Source organism: Paramormyrops kingsleyae, chromosome 5 (assembly GCF_048594095.1).
Source record: "Paramormyrops kingsleyae isolate MSU_618 chromosome 5, PKINGS_0.4, whole genome shotgun sequence".
NCBI lineage: Eukaryota > Metazoa > Chordata > Actinopteri > Osteoglossiformes > Mormyridae > Paramormyrops > Paramormyrops kingsleyae.
In genome coordinates, this window is record NC_132801.1 from 21,900,373 (window position 1) to 21,918,997 (window position 18,625).

At 38.3% G+C, this 18,625-nt stretch overlaps 1 protein-coding gene across 1 annotated transcript; it reads left to right on the plus strand.

Annotated features, from left to right (window-relative positions):
- Positions 1-319: 319 nt before the first annotated feature.
- On the plus strand, positions 320-17,220 carry cdc27 (cell division cycle 27). The gene is made up of 19 exons (XM_023837025.2): positions 320-471; positions 1,598-1,673; positions 1,926-2,073; positions 2,658-2,783; positions 3,161-3,258; positions 3,460-3,620; positions 3,867-4,081; positions 6,483-6,594; positions 7,000-7,115; positions 7,406-7,505; positions 8,214-8,421; positions 10,367-10,539; positions 12,286-12,438; positions 13,540-13,748; positions 13,853-13,970; positions 14,223-14,351; positions 15,104-15,178; positions 15,284-15,449; positions 15,973-17,220. Exons 1-19 carry the CDS (start codon positions 445-447, stop codon positions 16,062-16,064), a joined length of 2,502 nt encoding a protein of 833 aa, XP_023692793.1. The 5' UTR covers positions 320-444; the 3' UTR covers positions 16,065-17,220.
- Positions 17,221-18,625: the final 1,405 nt, after the last annotated feature.

The following is an 18,625-nucleotide window of genomic DNA, read 5'->3' on the forward strand; positions in this document are numbered from 1 at the left end:
ATGTATGTTGCTGATCCAAAAATGGGATTCGAACCGACGAATAGATGTAGAATAGATCGCTATCCACTGCACCACATTACCTCAGTATTTCCTGCATTAGCGTTGTATTAATTGTAAATACATATGTTGTACATGGTCTAATAAAACTCATTATTGTCGTTTGTTAGTAAGGATTTTAATCTTTTGTTTTTTCGAACTGCATTTTTTATACAGTTAAATGGTTTTAAATCCGTTAAGCTTATACTGCTCCGAGCTCGGGAATTGTCGTTTATTCTCGTCACATCTCGTGTAGATTTCGTGTGTTTCCGGAAGGCTTCGACATTATCGGTAACGGTCGATGTGTTTAAATCTTCGGAGATCCCTTCGGGCCTTAAAAAAACCAAGAGACGCTAAACTCAGAAAGACGCGGGCGAGATAGGCAGAGAGAAGGAGTGTGAATACGGAATGACGGTGCTGCAGGAACCTGTTCAGGTAGCAAAACGCATTTTCGATACAGGGAAGGTTTTATGTGTGTTATATGGTGTTTAGTTTGAAGCCGCCAGTCCGAAACTCTATCCCTTGGCGGCTAGTGGGAATCCTAGACCGCGGTCTGGCAACGAAAGAGGCCTGTTTATCCGGCCAGCCTTTCAGGGGGCGAACATAAACGTGAAAATTACAAGTTGTCGGTCCCAGGTTCTTTTGTCAGTAACTGTAAATCCCAATTTTTTAATGTGTGTGGTGATTTCTCCTGCTTGAAGCATTCCGAAAAGCCTAGACGGATATTGTAGCATATGCTACGTCGGCTAGATTAGCAAGATGCATTAGCGCTACAGCTGCTAATGTTTGTCATTTTAGCTAGCAATCTAGTTAGCTGTGTGATTCGCTGGAGGTAAATGGTTATTGCGGCCAGCTAGCTCGCCACCCGGCTAACTTAATTTGAAGGGTTACATTTTTGGCGTTTGTACATTTTGTCGCGATGAAAGTGTTTGGTGTAATGAATGTATATCATACCAGGAACGTCTATTTGGACTCAAATCAAGCGATGTCATCTAGCTACTTAGCGTAGATGTTGTTGCGATTTCTTGAGGTAGCTGACAATTTGTTCAGTCTTTTGCTAGTTAAACAAACATATTTAAAACGTTTTCTTTTTTGGTATTACTTAATACATAAACGACATTTTTTTATTTGTTATAGTGTACAGTGTTATTTTTACGAACCTCTGAATACGTCGCGTTACTGAATGACTAGCTAGTACCCTGACCCGGTTTGTATTTTATAAGAGCCTTTGAAAAATCGTAGGGTGTGTGTGTGTCGGTCGGTGAGCAAATCGTAGTGGATGTGCAGTTGGATGGCTACGCTGTACTTCTAAATGAATGAATTTGACTGTTAGAATTTATGTATGTCAGGCAGTGTGTGTTTTGACTATGGACACAAGCATTAACTACGTGCACTAACTCAAGTGTAGTCTACATGATTTAAATAGTTTTTATAGCAGTTTGCGTAGCATGACCGCAGTCTGCATGAGGTGTGCTTATCATAAGCGCACACCGTCACCTACAGACCTACATGTATTTCTGCGAAAGACTTAAACGCTGTTTTTCCCCCTCCTCGTTTCCAGGCTGCAGTTTGGCATGCACTTAACCACTATGCCTATCGGGATGCTGCTTTTTTAGCTGAGAGACTATATGCTGAAGGTAATGACGTCAGTCACTCAGATCATATGTTTTGAGTGGAGTGTTGTCATCTGCCAGCATGGCCTTATCAAGTCAAGAAGAGGCACAGAAGCAATTTGTCATCAAGCCATTTACACGAAAAGATGTAGACCTAAGAACCCCACATTTAAACGTTTGTCCATATTTAAGTACTTTTGTTACCTGTTTTTAGTTTCTGATATATATTTAATTGGTTATAACTTTTTTTCCCCAATATGTTTTCTGTTTCAACAGTGCATTCAGAAGAGGCACTTTTCCTGTTAGCGACATGCTACTATCGCTCAGGGAAGGCTTACAAAGCATATCGCCTTCTCAAAGGGCACAGCTGCACAACACCACAATGCAAATATCTCCTTGCCAAGTGCTGTGTAGACCTAAGCAAGTACGATCATTCATTTTAGCAATTTTTGCTTTCATTTTTGTGTTCTTATTCCTGAGGATGCACAGTTAGTTGTTTTAATATTATATATCTTAAGCTTTTTGATGTTGTCTCTCTCCTTAATAAGCACTTAAGTGTTGTCCTTTACTAATTAGGGTTGTTTTGGATATAATGAGCTAAACCACCTGGCAATTATGCACAATAATCGTATCCATCTTGGGTTTCAGAGTCTGATTTCTCTTGTGCACTTCACATCTAGCTTTTGTTTATTTGTTTGACTGTACAAAGCAACATAACATACACAGCCTTAGCTGGTGCCCATTACTGATACCTTGTCTTTATGAAGTCTTTTCATGCTGTTGTTTATATGGGTATTCTCAATAACTGCTTTTCTGTTAGAAATGCTTTAAAATCTTTTGCTGTTTTACCCTTGAGTTTGGAACTTGTATTTAATTCCTCTAGCAAGTTTCCTGGTGAATAAATGACAAATACAAGAAATGGGGGGAGTCATCTGTTTTGTCACTGAGTAAAAAAAAAAAATGAGCCTGCAAAACAAATAAAGCATGTATGTATAATTCTGTTTTTAGGCTAGCAGAAGGAGAACAGGTCTTAACTGGAGGTGTCCTGAACAAACAAAAGAGCCAGGATGATATTGTTGCAGAATTTGGAGATCTGGCATGCTACACACTGGCTCTGATGGGGCAGATATACTGGTAGGAGATCTACTGAATTCAGCTGTAGGATGAACATACTCCCCTTCTTAATTGCAGACAATCCTTGCTTATGTCTTCTGTGCAATTACTGTTTAATACGATGGGATAACTTTTAAGTCATTGTGGAACATTGCTGCATTTTGATCGATGACAAGCTATCCAAGTGGGATTAAGTTTTAGTTTGCATTAATTCATGATATGTGATCTTCTTTAAAGAAATTGTTGTTCTAATTGCCTCACGTCAGTTTCTCTTGTGCCTTATATTACTTGCTCTCCTGCTATTGTGACTTGACGGCTTATCAAGGTAGTTTTATTGGAAGCTGTGGACAAGGGAATATGTGTGGTAAACTATACCCACCTGCATTTCTTTTTCGCAGCAAAACAGATCGTTTAGCCAAAGGTTCCGAATGTTACCAAAAGAGCCTGAGTTTGAATCCTTTTCTTTGGTCCCCCTTTGAGTCCCTGTGTCAGATTGGTGAGTAATGGACTTTGGTTGTTCAATATCATCCGTACTTTACTAAGCAGTAAATGCAGGGCTGAAACTAAAAGCTCAAAATGTTGAAATGATTGCCTCTGTCTCAGGAACATTTGAAGGAAATTTCCATGTGCAAGAATAAACAAATGTGTAAAGAAATGCCTTATTGCTTATCTTTTTAAAGCTGTTTTTCTTATGCAGGTGAAAAGCCCGACCCTGATCAATTGTTCAAACTGACCTCCCTGCAAAATTTCAGCAGCAGCATCAGCCAACCCCCAGTCGGGTTGGTCCATACTCCCAGCCACAATGTTTGCCACAGACAAGTGGAAACTGTACTGATGGAGACCCCACAAGACACTTTAGTAGGTGCCATTACTCTTCCCTTATGACTGTCAGCAAAAGTTTTTTTTTTACTTTTTTAAGGATTACTCCTTTTCAACAAAAACTTGAATCCTATGTAATGACAAATGTTGGATTTATATTTGTCATCTTAGAATAAGAGGCCAGTTACATTTATAATAAAACAATGTAAGAATTTAGAGCTTTGAGCAATGCCTTGTTGAACCTTTATAAACATTGTTCTGTAATATTTTGCTTTTCTTTTAAAGGAGCTGAATAGACTCAACCTAGAATCTTCAAATTCAAAGTATTCATCACTTAATATGGACTCCTCTGTGTCCTATATCGATGCCTCTGTAATATCCCCTGACTCTGTGCCGCTTGGGACCGGTAGCTCCCTGCTGTCCAAGCAGGTGCAGAACAAACCAAAGAGTGGGCGCAGTTTGCTAGGCGGACCAGCTGCTCTCAGTCCACTTACTCCCAGGTAGGGATTTTATCCCATCAAGTGTCCTCGAATTTTGTAAACCAAATTCATGCTTTGTCTTTAATTATGACAGCTTGGGCCAGAATTATGTCTCTGAAAAATGTAATCATTCCAAACTGATTAGCAGCTATTTGGGATGCTGAAATAGGGCCATCTAATGCAGCACAGCTGGTAGCCTTAGTAAAACTGGGTAACACAAAATGTTTGCTTCCACACTGACCATATATCAAAGTTGCTGTTTTTACCCTGGTTTTCCTAGGGCTATAATAAAGCTAGATTTGACTGCTTAATTATTTTTTTGTGAAGACTGAATTTTTTAAATATTATTGTGGGTTTTTAAAAGTGAGTACTGTTCTTGGTGTTGATTTACGTAAGAATTTTGTTTTTAAAAAATGTAGGCCTAGTGATGTTTTTGGAACCTTTCAGAGCATTGCCCTCATTATTTTGGTGTTAAATATTTACACAAAGCATTTTTTAGTTTGCTGTTGTGGAATTGCGTGCGCACACCTGATGTAGTCTGGCTCTCAGCATTTCGAGGACTGCACAATTAATCATTTTCAAAGTTCAATCTTGATTCAAATCCCTGTCTCATTTTTACATGACAATGTTTCTGCAGTGTTCACATTAGCAGGGAGATTTGTTGCATAAAACCAAGCGCTTAGTTTTTTTCCCCATAAACTGCACCAACAAATGACAGTACTGCCTTATACAACGTGACAAACTGTACACAAGAAGTGGTGGCAGATTTAAAAATGCATCTAATGTTTAGGACAAAGTGAAAGGAAAACAACAAAATGATTCCAACTCAAAGACCTTTCCGGTGACTGAGGAAGAGGAAAGGAATTTTGCCAACCCTAGTTTGAGCAATAACGTACTCATACTGAAAATAGGGTCACATTGGCATCTTTCTTTCTTTCTATGATTAACACAACGAATTTGTTGTAAAACATTTGTTTTGGAAATATTACAATTAGGAGTGGGTGATTTGTTTTTTTCTTTTCTTTTTTTTTTCTCTTAGCTTTCCCTTTTCAGATCTCTTTTGCTTTTGATAGTAAAACTGATGGGGGGGGGGGGGAAACAAGTTAATGCATATTCCAGTCAAGGAGCTCTAACTAAATCATTGAACACTGGCAAGGTTGTTGTATAGAAAGTTGCAAGACCGTCTTTAGTTTTTCCTTCTCAAATAGAAGGTAAGGAAGGCTCCGTATTCATTTTGTGAATATGGATTTATGCAGGGCCAACCATTTAGAAAAATTCCTCAGCAAAGGGTTGTTTTTGACTGGGATGTACCAGACCATCTGTGGCAAGAAATATAGTTAAGCTATCTAGTTTGCATTATTTGTGGTAATGCACAAATAGGTTTGGGCTAATGCAAGATTAAAAATGGCTTGAGTATTCAGTGTAGGTTTTGTGTATTCTTGGGTAGAACAAGAATAGTGTGTATATACTGTGTTAAAAATTTTTAAAGCGTGTTAATCTATTACATTTAGACGTGTGATATTTTTTTGTCAAAATTTGTGTTATTGGACGTGGTGCAATATAGTAAGTAAGTGAACTTCATTGTCATTCACACCATGCAACAGTACAACAACGGGTGCATAGCTATTCCCAGTATTCCCACTTCTATATTTCCCATATTGTTCACAGATAAGACTGACAGCAGTTTATCATTAGTTTACTCATTAGTTCCTCTAATGTAACTGTTTCCCAGTCTGAATAGTGTTCATGTATTTCCTGTGCCGTTTGGCGTTGTCTGGATAATTTTATAAGCAAATGTTATTCTTAGCTGCTCCTTTTGATTGTTAGCTACAATTAACATGGTTTTCAAGACGACCTGAGATCAACTCCTCCCACCGGCCACAACAACTGTGGAAGGCAACTGGGTAAAACAAAGTGATGGCTGGATATTTGCTGAACACTGCAAAAAGTGTTGGCTAGAGCGTTAAAATGGCTTAGCCATAGACCTGCTGGCTAGGTAGTGTTCCTGGCTTAATGCATTTCCAATTTTACCAGTCTAAAGAGCTTTGTGTTTAACCTTAAATATATGTATTCCTGTCATGTTGGGCAACTTCTCATACCTTCACAGCCACATACAGGTGTTCTGTCGCTGTTTTAGTGTGCTTGCTTTTGTCCTGTTTGCCAGTAAAAAGCCCCCCCCCCCCCCGCCCGCCCCCCCGCCCTTCAAAATGACTGAAGCGTTAATGCCTGTGCAGCATATATAAAATGTAACGCTAAAAACTGTGTTAGATGACTAGTTTTCAGGCAGTTTGCTCAGACATAATCTGCAATTCATTCTCAAACTCTTCCCACAACAAATCATTTCATTAAAGATTTATGCATGCATTCATGCAAAAAGAAACATGCAAAACTAATCAAACCCATCCTGGGTATGTCATTGTAGTTTTGGAATTCTACCACTGGAGCCCAGTCCAGGAGACCCTTCATACTTGCAGAACTTCACCAACACTGGTTCTGTCATGGAGCCGCCCCCGTCTGGAGCCCCACAAAAGAAGGTAGATGCACCACTTCTTACATGTCATTCAGTGACCACTGCAGCAGAGGTGGGCTTGGAGTTTCTTTTTTTTGTCGTCCCCCCCCCCCCCGTGGTTGCAGTTGAATTTTTTTTTTTTATTACATAATTTTTTATTTTTACCAACTTTAATTTCAGAGCAGCAGGGTACCCTTTTGGGTCTTCAGTTGTAATTTATTAGCAAAACGTCTGTTAGCTGCTACACTACTTTAAATTAATAATATGACAGGAATTTAGCCCAGGTGTTCTGCATGGCAAGCAGCTAATGCTGTCAAGCTCTAATAATAGCAATGACTAGGTAAATGTCATATTAATGTAATGCATTGTATGTATTTGTATTTTATATAATTACCCTTCCTCTCCAACTTCATAATTTCTTGAATTGCAGTCTGTTGCCCGAATTGGCCAAACCGGAACCAAATCAGTGTTTGCACAGAGTGGAAACAGCAGAGATGTTATACCAGTACCTTTTAATCAGACGCAAACCACTGCCCCACAAACCAGGTGGGTATGTGGCCCTCCTGTGCCAAATGGGAATTGAGGGGATTGTCACTTGCCCATTTTAGTGCTCAAGTTTTACTTATTATGTGTGCGATCCTTAAATACTCTGGGCTTAGTTTCTGTTCATGTCTGAAGATTCGGATTCAGTGTTTTCTCTGTCAAATTTTCCACCCTGCTACCTACTGTAGAGGTTACTTTTAATCTATATATTTTAAATCTGAACTTCTGGGAAATTCATTGTTAATTGATAGTTCCCTCCGACCCTCCCCTTCATTCCCTGTTGTCTTTGGAAGTGCAACACCCCAAGTGCTGAGTCCGACCATTGCTGCGCCACCGAACGTGCAGCCACGGAGGAGCTCCAGATTGTTTACTAGTGCCAGTTCTACTGCCAAGGTACCTGTACCTTATACTAGGGATGGGCCGATCCAGATTTTTTTCAGTTCCGATACTCAACTGCTGATACCGATACAGATTCCGATACAAGAGATCTTTTTACTTAAATGATTATAACTAAATTACGCTACCAGTAACATACATAATGTGCCGTTCCACTTGATTTTCCACTAAACGCTACTTCCACCCTCAAAACTGTTTTTACAAAGATTTCAAATCGCTGTGCTACTAGTTGCTGTTAAAAGTGTAAAATACTCCCAGATCATCACGTCTTACCTTGCGCTCCTCGTACTGCGAAGGGTATGCGCATGACGTCACAGCAGGTGGAGTCATCGAGTAGCCAAAAAAAGCGGAGTGGCAGCGTTAGCGTTCTATTTGAATCCCGCAAAAAAACATGTAAAATGTGATGAGCTGTCGTGCGATTGATTGTACAAATACATTTAACACAAAATAGGTGGTCATTTAGAGACTGCCAAAAACTAAATGAGTAAGTATCGGATGTGGATCTGTCACGTGTAGCTGATACCTGATCCATCAAAAACATCTCTACCTTATTTATTGTAGTATGACTGAAACAAAAATATTCTTAACATAATTAAAACATAAACCTTTAATGGATTTCAATGCTTTGAATCTTCTGTGTTAAAGTGAAACATGATACAGTGAAATGGAAGTGTCTATGCATATCAAGACAGTCTTCAATTGCAGGAGAACAGCAAGAAGCTGAAAATGAAGTTTCCCACCAAAATCCCCAACCGCAAAACGAAATCTAAAACAAGCAAAGGGGGCATAACTCCATCTAACATGAACGACAGCATAGAGATCCTGAAGCTTGACTCGTCCATCCTGTCTGAAGGGAAGGCCAACGTGGTCACGCCACAGTTACAGGCATTCACTCTTCAGAAGGCAGCTGCGGGTAGGTGCTGCCATTTAAATGATCTTGTACCTGGCCTGTGTGTTTCCTAGGAAATTGGATGTTTAATATGATCATATATTCCTTTTGTAATGAGTGTTTCTTACTACAGATGTCAATTCTGCCTGAAATGCCCATTTGAGTTTTGCTAGTCTTTCTTCATATTATACTCAATTTCGCCCCCACCATGTCCATGGAGAAATGTGTATGGAGCATGGATCAAAATATTCTGCTCTGCATCCAAGATGTGATATTTGTTATTGCAAAAGGATAACACAAAAATTAAAGTAGCTTGAATAAATTAAATTGAAACGACTAAAGAGCTGAAATGCAGTAATGCAATAATGTTTAACAGCATGTTACTTGAGAAGTTATGGTGATTTTTTTTTTTTTTTGTCAACCTGATCCTAACAATACTTTTCTGGCTTGTAAGCTCTTGCATTTATTTCCACACACAGAGACATCACGCCTTGCTGCAAGAGGAAAACTTAAAACATTAAAAGTAGTATTAAAATGTGCATATGAAACTAGAAGCAGCAGCATAATCTGCTCTTACATTTGTTGCAATGAGTTGTGCTAACAAATCACTTCCTTTTTCTCAATATTGTCAATGGAATCGAAAATATTTCCATGATGTGAAATATGAATCTCTTCTGCTTATCAGTTCTTGTTCGCCTCATTTTTATAAAATTTTTCACAAATGTGCCACAATATGACTGAATTAGGATGAAAATGATTGATTGGCTCAGGGAGTGTGTGCAGAGCTCACACAAATTTTTTAAACCAAATATAGTGCAAACATTAGAGAATGGATTAATCACAACTAATTATGTTGCTGCCAGGTAATTGAAATGGCTCATTATTAGATTTTTTTTAATTTTAATTTTTTTATTCACACTAATATTTGAACATACAGGATTATTCACTTATCTCTATTTCAAACCTGGGGGTGTTCCACGAAGCAGGGTTTCTTGCTTAGATATCTTGTTTGATTTAAGGTACTCTGGGTTAAATGGTCTTTATCTTCTTTCACTTTCATTTAGCCCATACTACCTTAAATCCAAGAAGTTATCCAGAATAGCCCCCTGGTCTGAGGTGCTTCAATAAATAACAATAAATACACATAAATGACACCTGAAAGATGACACAGGTCTCAACTAGGGCACGATGTACACACAGGCAGTGCCAGAAAATGTAACGCATTGTACACTTGCTCAAAATTTTTTTCTTTTTTTTTTCTTTTTTTGGAACATGTGATACTTCGTTCAGCAGAGACAGACATTTTATGTTTTCCTCTTGAGAACCATTGATGTGAATAAATAAAAGCGTAATTCATTCTGACCTTGTCCTGATTTGAGTATTTGAGAAATTTTAATATTGATATATGTTTTACAGTGACCTAAAATTGTTTTTCAACCATATTGAACAAAGTGACGGGGCTAATCTTAGTTTTAGAAGCGATCGTTTTGACATACTGGAATTGTAGAAAATTTTTGCAAAATGGTTTGTCATATTGTTGTAGGCTACTCTGAGAGGCTAAAGAGCACATATCTGTGGTAAACCTCGCATTACTGAGTCTGTCAAACCTGAACGTCTACTTTACAGATATTTGCATTGCAGTCTTGCTGTGGTGATTGTTTCTTTGCAATACTGACAGTCAACTGCATTTTCATTCACTTTAAATGTAAAGTGTTTCCACACATGATGCTATCTGTCTTTATTGGGACCTTCATCCTCTGTGCCCCATCTTTCTTCTACCATATTGCTGAGTAATTGATTAGGATAACTAATTTATACTTTTTCATAAGTAATTGGGGTTAATCAAGTAATTGTGACATCTCTGGCCTCACCTTCAGTTAAGCATCAGTAATTGACAGTTAATTTGCAAGATTTTAAGAAAATTGAGCTTTAATTATTTTTTTCTTCTTCTTTTTTTCCTTTTTTGCAGATGGGCTGATGAGCCTGATGCGAGAGATGGGGAAGGGATACTTAGCACTTTGTACCTACAACTGCAAAGAGGCCATCAACATCCTGAGCCAGCTTCCCTCTCATCATTATAACACGGGCTGGGTTCTGGGTCAGATAGGACGAGCGCACTTTGAGCTGGCTGAATACATGCAGGTAAGCAGCTGCTGTCTGCTTCTGTAGTCATGGCAGGAAATGTAAACCAGTGATCTTATTGGCAGATTTTCAGTATAACTCTTTAAAACTGTTATTGCAGTATTTTTTCTTTGTTGCATTTTTAATAACTCTGTCCTGTGCACCTGTACAACACCAACATAAAGGACATGCATACTATTAAAGTTCATGGATTAAACCCACAAAAACACACTTGTTTCTGTAATTGCTGAAGAGATATTTAGTTTCCTTATGTATTATAGGAAAGGTTAAGGCATACTAATGCCAGACAGCATATCTGGTTGCTTTGTTGTTAGCATAAAAAGTTAGTTGTGTTGTATACTTCTATTTATGGGTGGGAGATTTGGATCGTGAGCAATTTAAAATGTCCCCAAGATCTTCCTTTATGGAGAGTTCGTTAGTACCATGCTATGGTGGGCATACTTTCACTTGCATTTCTATAGCGCATACACATATCTACGGTTGTTTTGTCAGCCAGATCCATTTCGACACACCAATAAACTGGTAATAGCAAATAGTTGGTACTGCTTTGGATTTCTTCCTTTCTCCCTTTCCTGCCCTCGTTCCAACATGCAACACATTCCCTATTTGACAAAAATGTCGTAGAGGGCATGGAGGAGTTGGTCCCTAAAAAGAATTTGACATTGGTAATATGGCACTTGTTTTGATTTTCCAAAACTGACACTGCACAAAGTTATTTGCAAAATTTGCAAAGATAATGTCGGATGGTAACAAGACGAGCCTTTTTAGCCATCTCAAAAGAATGCGGGAAAGGGTATGGTGTTGTTTTTGTGTTTTAGGTTGTATTACCTTATCGTAGGGCTGCATGATATCACATCGCGATGTACATGTGATTATGTGGAGTAATAATCACCAGGGGTTTAGACGATGGGCAAAACATTTGTGCAACCACCAGCTTTTCGGTACTATATGGACTTTTACTTACACCCACAATTTGATAAGCAGATTAGAAGTACACATAAAACATTAACAAAATGTGTATTGTGCTGCCCAAAAGTTAGTAACCTGTATAAGTTCGGCATATCCTTATGTTTATGGAATTCCGTTAGTGGAGCACGCCACATGCTACTGTTCTGGTAAATCTTGGAAGTGATAAGCACTGAAGTGCGGTGAAGAAAGGGACAGCTCAGCAGCCACAACATCTTCTGCAAGAGGAGATAGCGTGGATTAACAAGGTAAAAAAGACAGTGGCAGTACTTCTTGCAGTTTAACACATTTATGAAACATAAGGATATCCTGAATTTATACAGATTACTACTATTTTTGGCCCAGTACTAACCTGCATACCGAATTGTGGGCGTAAGTAAACGTCCATATTGTACCAAAAAGCTGGTGTCTGGGCAGATGTTTAGCCCCTCATCCAAAACCCTGGTGATTATTGCGCATGCGCCATATAATTCCGAGTATGTTCCAATGTGATATTGTGCAGCCCTACTTTATAGGGCTATATTTTTTTTATAAGAGAATTAGTTTGATTCTACTGTTCAATAGCTTGCAAAATAGTCTTAAAACCAACACAAAAAAGAATCGCTATAAGATAGTGGATCATGATCCTGCCTCAAAAAATCATGATATATTTTTGTCACATCACCCACCCCTACATCAATTTGTGTGTAAACAGTCAACATGTACAGTTGAACATAAGTTATGAAATTTTATACAGTTTGTGAAATTTCAATGGCTTTAATCTGTATCCCCTCTTTGCAGGCTGAGCGGATATTTTCTGAGGTCCGTCGTATCGAGAGCTATCAGGTGGAAGGGATGGAGATTTACTCTACCACTCTTTGGCATCTCCAGAAAGATGTGGCGTTATCAGCCTTATCTAAAGAGCTCACAGATATGGACAAGAACTCACCAGAAGTATGTGCCTAGCCCATTCTCGTTTGTGTAGGTGGCTATGAATCTTAGTCTAGGTTCAGGCCAACCAAGAGGACTATGAAACATACATGTGGTTATTAATATACAGTGGTGCCTTGGAACATGAACTTAATTCGTTCCAGATGGCTGGTCAAGTTGCGATTTGGTCAAAGTCCAAGTCAAATTTCCCCATAAGAAATAATATAATTTAACTTGATCCATTCCATATCCCCAAATGATTGCCTATTTAAACTTAACTGCCTACCTAATGATGAAAAGCATTAACAATCATTATAAAACACATACTAAAGCATTAAACAGAAAATAAATGGCAATCCCATACTCCAAAGCTAGAGCAGACACACATGCACCACCTTCAAGTCTCACTATAATTTCCTTTTCAAGTTCTACAGTTACTCACTTTTACTCTTTGGGTCATAGTTACTGTATTACTAAATGTTTTGTAGATAAAGCACTAAAAATTCACACAACACAGAAACGCAGCTTTCGCATGGTGAACTCAGTGGTAAAGTACAGCAACACTGACAGCAATTTATAGGCATCAGCATCCCATAGGTCCGTGTGCCTTTATTTCAGCCCGTCAGAGACGCGTCTCGATCCTACAAGTTTTAGCAGGTCTGTTGGGTTCAGAGTTTTCGGGCAAGTTGCTGTTAGATTTTTCTTGACGGACTCATTCAAGGTCCATATTGGTAGAGTTGAATGCATCTCGACACATACAAGTTTTAGCAAGAACAGTCAAGTTCCAAGATTTCGGTCTAGGTACAAGTTGGGGGGAAAAAAATTCAACAGACCTGTTCAACGTCTGAGTTAGTCGAGTTAAGGTGTTTGAGTTCCAAGGTTCTGAAGTTTCAAACATTCATATTTTTTTTTTGTTATCCTTTGCCGTTTCCATTTGTCCATGAGAATGAGTAATGTTTATATTAGTCCTCTTCAAGACTACAAAAGAAGCTCCCTTCCTAGGGACTTTTGATATGTTTTGAAAATGGTTTAGTTATATGCACACAATAGTCCCAGAAATATTTGTTCATGCAGTACGTGCGAGATGAATTCCTGGTGATGCAATTTGTCAACTGGTGTTTACAGGCCTGGTGTGTTGCTGGAAACTGCTTCAGCCTTCAGCGGGAGCATGATATCGCCATCAAATTCTTTCAGAGGGCCATCCAAGTAGACCCCAGCTTTGCCTATGCATACACGCTGCTGGGCCACGAATTTGTATTAACAGAAGAGCTGGAGAAGGCACTTGCTTGTTTCAGGAATGCAATCCGTGTCAACACCCGTCACTACAATGCATGGTAGGGGGCTTAATGTGTGGAGTTCCCATTACTCATTAAAGCAGGTAGTAAGTATGGCGCTGGCTAAACCTCATCATCCCCCTATGATTTCTCTGACCACCTAGGTATGGATTGGGAATGATCTATTACAAACAGGAGAAGTTCAACTTAGCGGAAATCCACTTCAAAAAAGCCCTCAGTATCAACCCCCAGAGTTCTGTCCTCCTCTGTCACATTGGTGTAGTAAGTAAATGAAGATGAGCCACCCATAACCATTTTCCCAGACAGTGCAACAAAATAAAATAGTAAATACGTAAGAAATGCTAGAAGTTGAACTTTTGGGCTGTGGGTTTACAAGATTTTATAAAGGAATTTCTTGAAAGTCTCCAAGACTATTCCTTCAATTTTGATGTAAATTTGTATATCATTGAAAATATCTGAGTTCAGCAGAGTTGGAGATTTTTGTATTTGCCGTGAAATCTGTCTCCTTTACAGGTACAGCATGCATTAAAAAAGTCTGACCATGCATTGGAAACTCTGAACAAAGCCATTGATATTGACCCCAAGAATCCGCTATGCAAGTTTCACAGGGCCTCTATTCTCTTCGCTAATGAAAAGTACAAGGTAACACGTTAATTGTTTTGACGAAAGTGTTTTTTGTCTACTATGCCAATTCTTCTACCCAAATAGTCTGCACTATATTTACAAGTATGAATGTTTCCTAATTGTTAACGAGAGTGTCATTTCAAAATGTTTGTTTAATGCTGAGGTATTCAGCTGTTAACCCAGTCTCCCTAATCGATGGCTGGCTTCACTGCCGGCACCGGCAATATTAGATGTATGTCTGTTAACGGTAGAATTTTCCAACGCAGAAATATGGAAATATTTTGTATTTAGTTTCTTAGTTACATTTAATGTAACATACAAAAATTATTTTGTCTGTTCAATCTTTCCTTTACCACTCTTATCCCCACACTTTTGGGTAATTTCCAAGTCAGTGCCGGTGCTTGTGGTCAACCAGTCAGTAGAATTTATCACTGTAAGCCCCACTGAGTAGTTTTTGGTTGAGTGAAAAGTACCTACTTCTGAGGTTCCGGAACCAACTCCAAGGAACTACAATCGAATTCCTGCAGTGGGAACATGACAAGTTCCTGGTTCCAGAAAAAAGTTCCTGCTATGGGAAAGTGCCTAATGTCCCCATTTTGTAAAGTTACAAGACATTTTTGTGATGAAATTTCCTAAATTAAAGAGGTGGCATAGTGGATAAATTTCATGGACTTGTAATTTGACATTACAGGTTCAAGTTTCTGAAGGGGTCTTAAGTCATACAGAGTTAATTTACATACAGATGTTTTCTTTTTTAAAACCCTCAATAGGCTGCGCTACAGGAACTTGAAGAACTGAAACAGATTGTGCCCAAAGAGTCCCTTGTTTACTTTTTGATAGGAAAGGTATTCTCCACACTTTTATCCTGATGTAGTTTTTGCACATTTGATATGCCTAAAAGGAATTTTGTTTTGTGAAAAGTTTAATTGTTAAACTTTTGTTACCTGTAGGTGTATAAGAAACTGGGCCAGACACATTTGGCCCTTATGAATTTCTCATGGGCGATGGACCTGGATCCCAAAGGAGCAAACAATCAGATTAAAGAGGCCATAGACAAGCGATATCTCCCTGATGATGATGAGCCAGTCACTCCTGACAATTACCCTTATGATTCAGGTGAACATTTTTCATCGATGTTATGTAGTGGTAATATAGGAGGAAAATGGGTCTGACATCTTATCTTGTAATTCTGCTATTTGGGATTCCCCTTTTAACCCACCCCCACAAGTTGGTTATACTATACTAAAATAACTTGTTCATGACAAACATGTAAGTGGATTTCTCAGAGGAGCATCTACTGCTAAACATAGTGTGACAGTGTGCAGCAAGTATAGCTGCAGTTTTGTGTGTGTGGGTTTACATAGATGACATTTGAGGTCCCCATTTGGATAACCTCAGTTTTATAGAAATCTGTGAATGCAATCAAAAAAGTAAAAATGTCTTGTATTTGGGTTGGTTACTTATGGTTAATGTTAGGGATGGGTAGGGGTTGAGGGTGTCATGATTGGGATTATGGTTTTTCCCATAGAAATGAATGGACGGTCCCCATTTAGATAGGAAGACCAACTTGTGTGTGTGTGTGTGTGTGATACAGTAAAGGACAATGTGACCTTTTTTTGGTGATGTCTGGTATCTGCAGCGGAAGCAGAGGCAGAGGAGTCTCAGGAGAGCAGCATGACCGATGCAGATGATGGCCAGCTGCACACCGCTGAGAGTGACGAGGTCTTTTAACTCTTACCGTGCAAAGCCAGAGTATTCGTCCGGGGGAGGAAAAAAAAGCTGCTGCTAATACAGTACCTCCTGACACATAGTTTTGTGTTTATTATTATTTTTAACCATCTGGGATTTTTAGCCCCCCTCCCCTCTGTGCCTTAGTGATCACTTGGCCCCCAAACACAAGGCACCCCCCCACCACCCCTTTTGAGGGGGAGGGGTGGTAAGAAGAATTCTTATTCCTTTCACTCTGACCATATGCTATTGTGTGGGGTTCTCCATCTCCCCTGGGCAAGAGGACAGATTTCACTACCTTAAGTTTGGGACAGTTCAGTCCTTAGGAGACAAACATGTATTAAATTCATGTCTTATTTTATTTTTTTTTGACAATGCCATCTTGAGTTCTTAATAAACATCAGTGTAGGAACTCTGACTTGTGATTTTTCTACTGAAGGCACATGAGTGAAGTGGAGTAAGAAACACCTTTATGCAAAAAGGGTGAAGGCTGGTGATGCATACCATTTTAAAACACACTGTTTTGGACAGTCCGAATTATATCGGTACATGAAAGAATTTCATGCATGTTACTATAAGATACAATAGGCATGACTGATAAGATGTGATATAAAAAAATTAACCCTGAGTAGTGGGGGATTTGGAGTGGGGTGCTCTGTATCACTTAAAGGTGAGGTAGGAGAGTTGGCACCATGACCAGTGACAGGAGTCTTACAATTGTTTGTGTGTAGTTTCTCAGATGTGTGATTCTGCATTGGTTTTTATTCTAATATTCTTGTTAATGTTCAGAGAGAACCCCCCAAAAATGTCTGAATCTACATGCTAAAATCCTTGGTTTTCTTTGCCGAAATTTGTCACCTCCTGAGCAACTAAGCTGAACAATGCATCATGTACAATTTTAAAAAAGAAAAAGAAAAAAAAAGTCAATATTAATGTGAACTTTTTAAAGTGTTTCAAAACAACAAGCTGAAGTCTGGGCATGGTGTGAAAGTGACTTCACTGTTTTATGTGCAGAAGGAGTGGTTTTTATTTTGTATGTAACTTGGTGTCTTATTAAACAATGTACAGTCTTAGGGGGAAAGGTATATGTTAATATACACGTACATTCAATTTATTTTAAGGATGTGAAGAAATTGCAGAATAAACTACTTTGAACAAAGCCTAAAAAGCAGTTTCCTGAAATATCCCTGTGAATAAGAATTTTTGTTTTTCCCTCTGTTGATCTGAGGGGGAAATTTGAATTGTTTTTATTTATATGGTGGTTGTATAATTGTTTTTCCTGTTTATAGCACTGAAAATCAGTACAGTAGATTTGCACACAGTTTGACTGTTACTGGAGATGCACCGACTGCAATTTTTCTGGCCAATTCTGCCAATACCAGTTTTTGTCGATTCTGACTTTAAGAACTATGACAGCAAATATATACAAAAAAGAACTTTTGTTCAATGCAAAATTTTATTTTCATAATAAAAGAAAAATGTTAAACTTTACAATTTCCCATAACTTGCAGTAAGTTACAGGATCTTCTCTCACTTAAGTCTCAAAATAAAGTGCTCTGTGACTGGAAGAAGTACAAATAACAATTAACTGAAAATGAGCTGCTGTACACACAACTTTATCTGACATATTTTATCTGACATTTTACTTTACCAAACGAGCAGCTGCAAAAGATTAAAATAATTAAATTAATTGTTGGAGTGCACATTTCATTACTGTAAAAATGAACATATTTGCAAGTCGTTTTAGAGCAGGGGGGTCCCTATAGGATTCATCAGCTTTTGGGTATGTGGGGTTAGACCACAAGCGCGTTTGCCAAGTAAGAGGTCGTGGTTTTCTGGTATCCATACAGAATCTGGAGGTAGAGTTGCTCAGGTGTATAACTGACACTAAATAACCCCTCAATGTATGCCTGTGGTCACATTCCATTACTTTCTTTTGAATGTTATATAGTATTTCTGAAAGCATTAGATGATAGAATATCTGCAAACCAATGTAATGGTCTACTTGAAATAATTATGCCTTAACCCACAAAACCACCTTCCCCTTTCATTTTTAAATTTAAAACACAAAATCATTAAAAATGAAAAGTAGGGACAAAAACTTTACTGAAGCAGGTTGATTCTGGTGATATTACTTGCGCTCTCAAAATAAAAATGTAAAAAAAAAAGCCATTATTTGCTGAAATGAATTTGCTCAAATTCCTAAAATATGCATTTTCTTTACTATTATAGCTTGAACTTACTGGATCATCTATAGGATTTTATATTCCTCATCCACAGCAATAGATGTGGGTATTTTGGAGTGTCATATTTAGCCTGATGGTAGAAATTAAAATAACCAGTCAACATCACAATTTGATGCCATAACTTTTGTTTTATTACTATGAATACAGGAAAAGATGATTTTGCAAAATACTCATCTTAACTGTTAAAGGCCTAAATGAACTGATGAGTGATGATCGGCATTTAGGAATTAACTTTTCTCAGAGGTCTTATGTGATAGCCCAAGCAAAACAACATGATTACCATTATCACATTTATTCTGATGTTGAACAGGTCCTTAT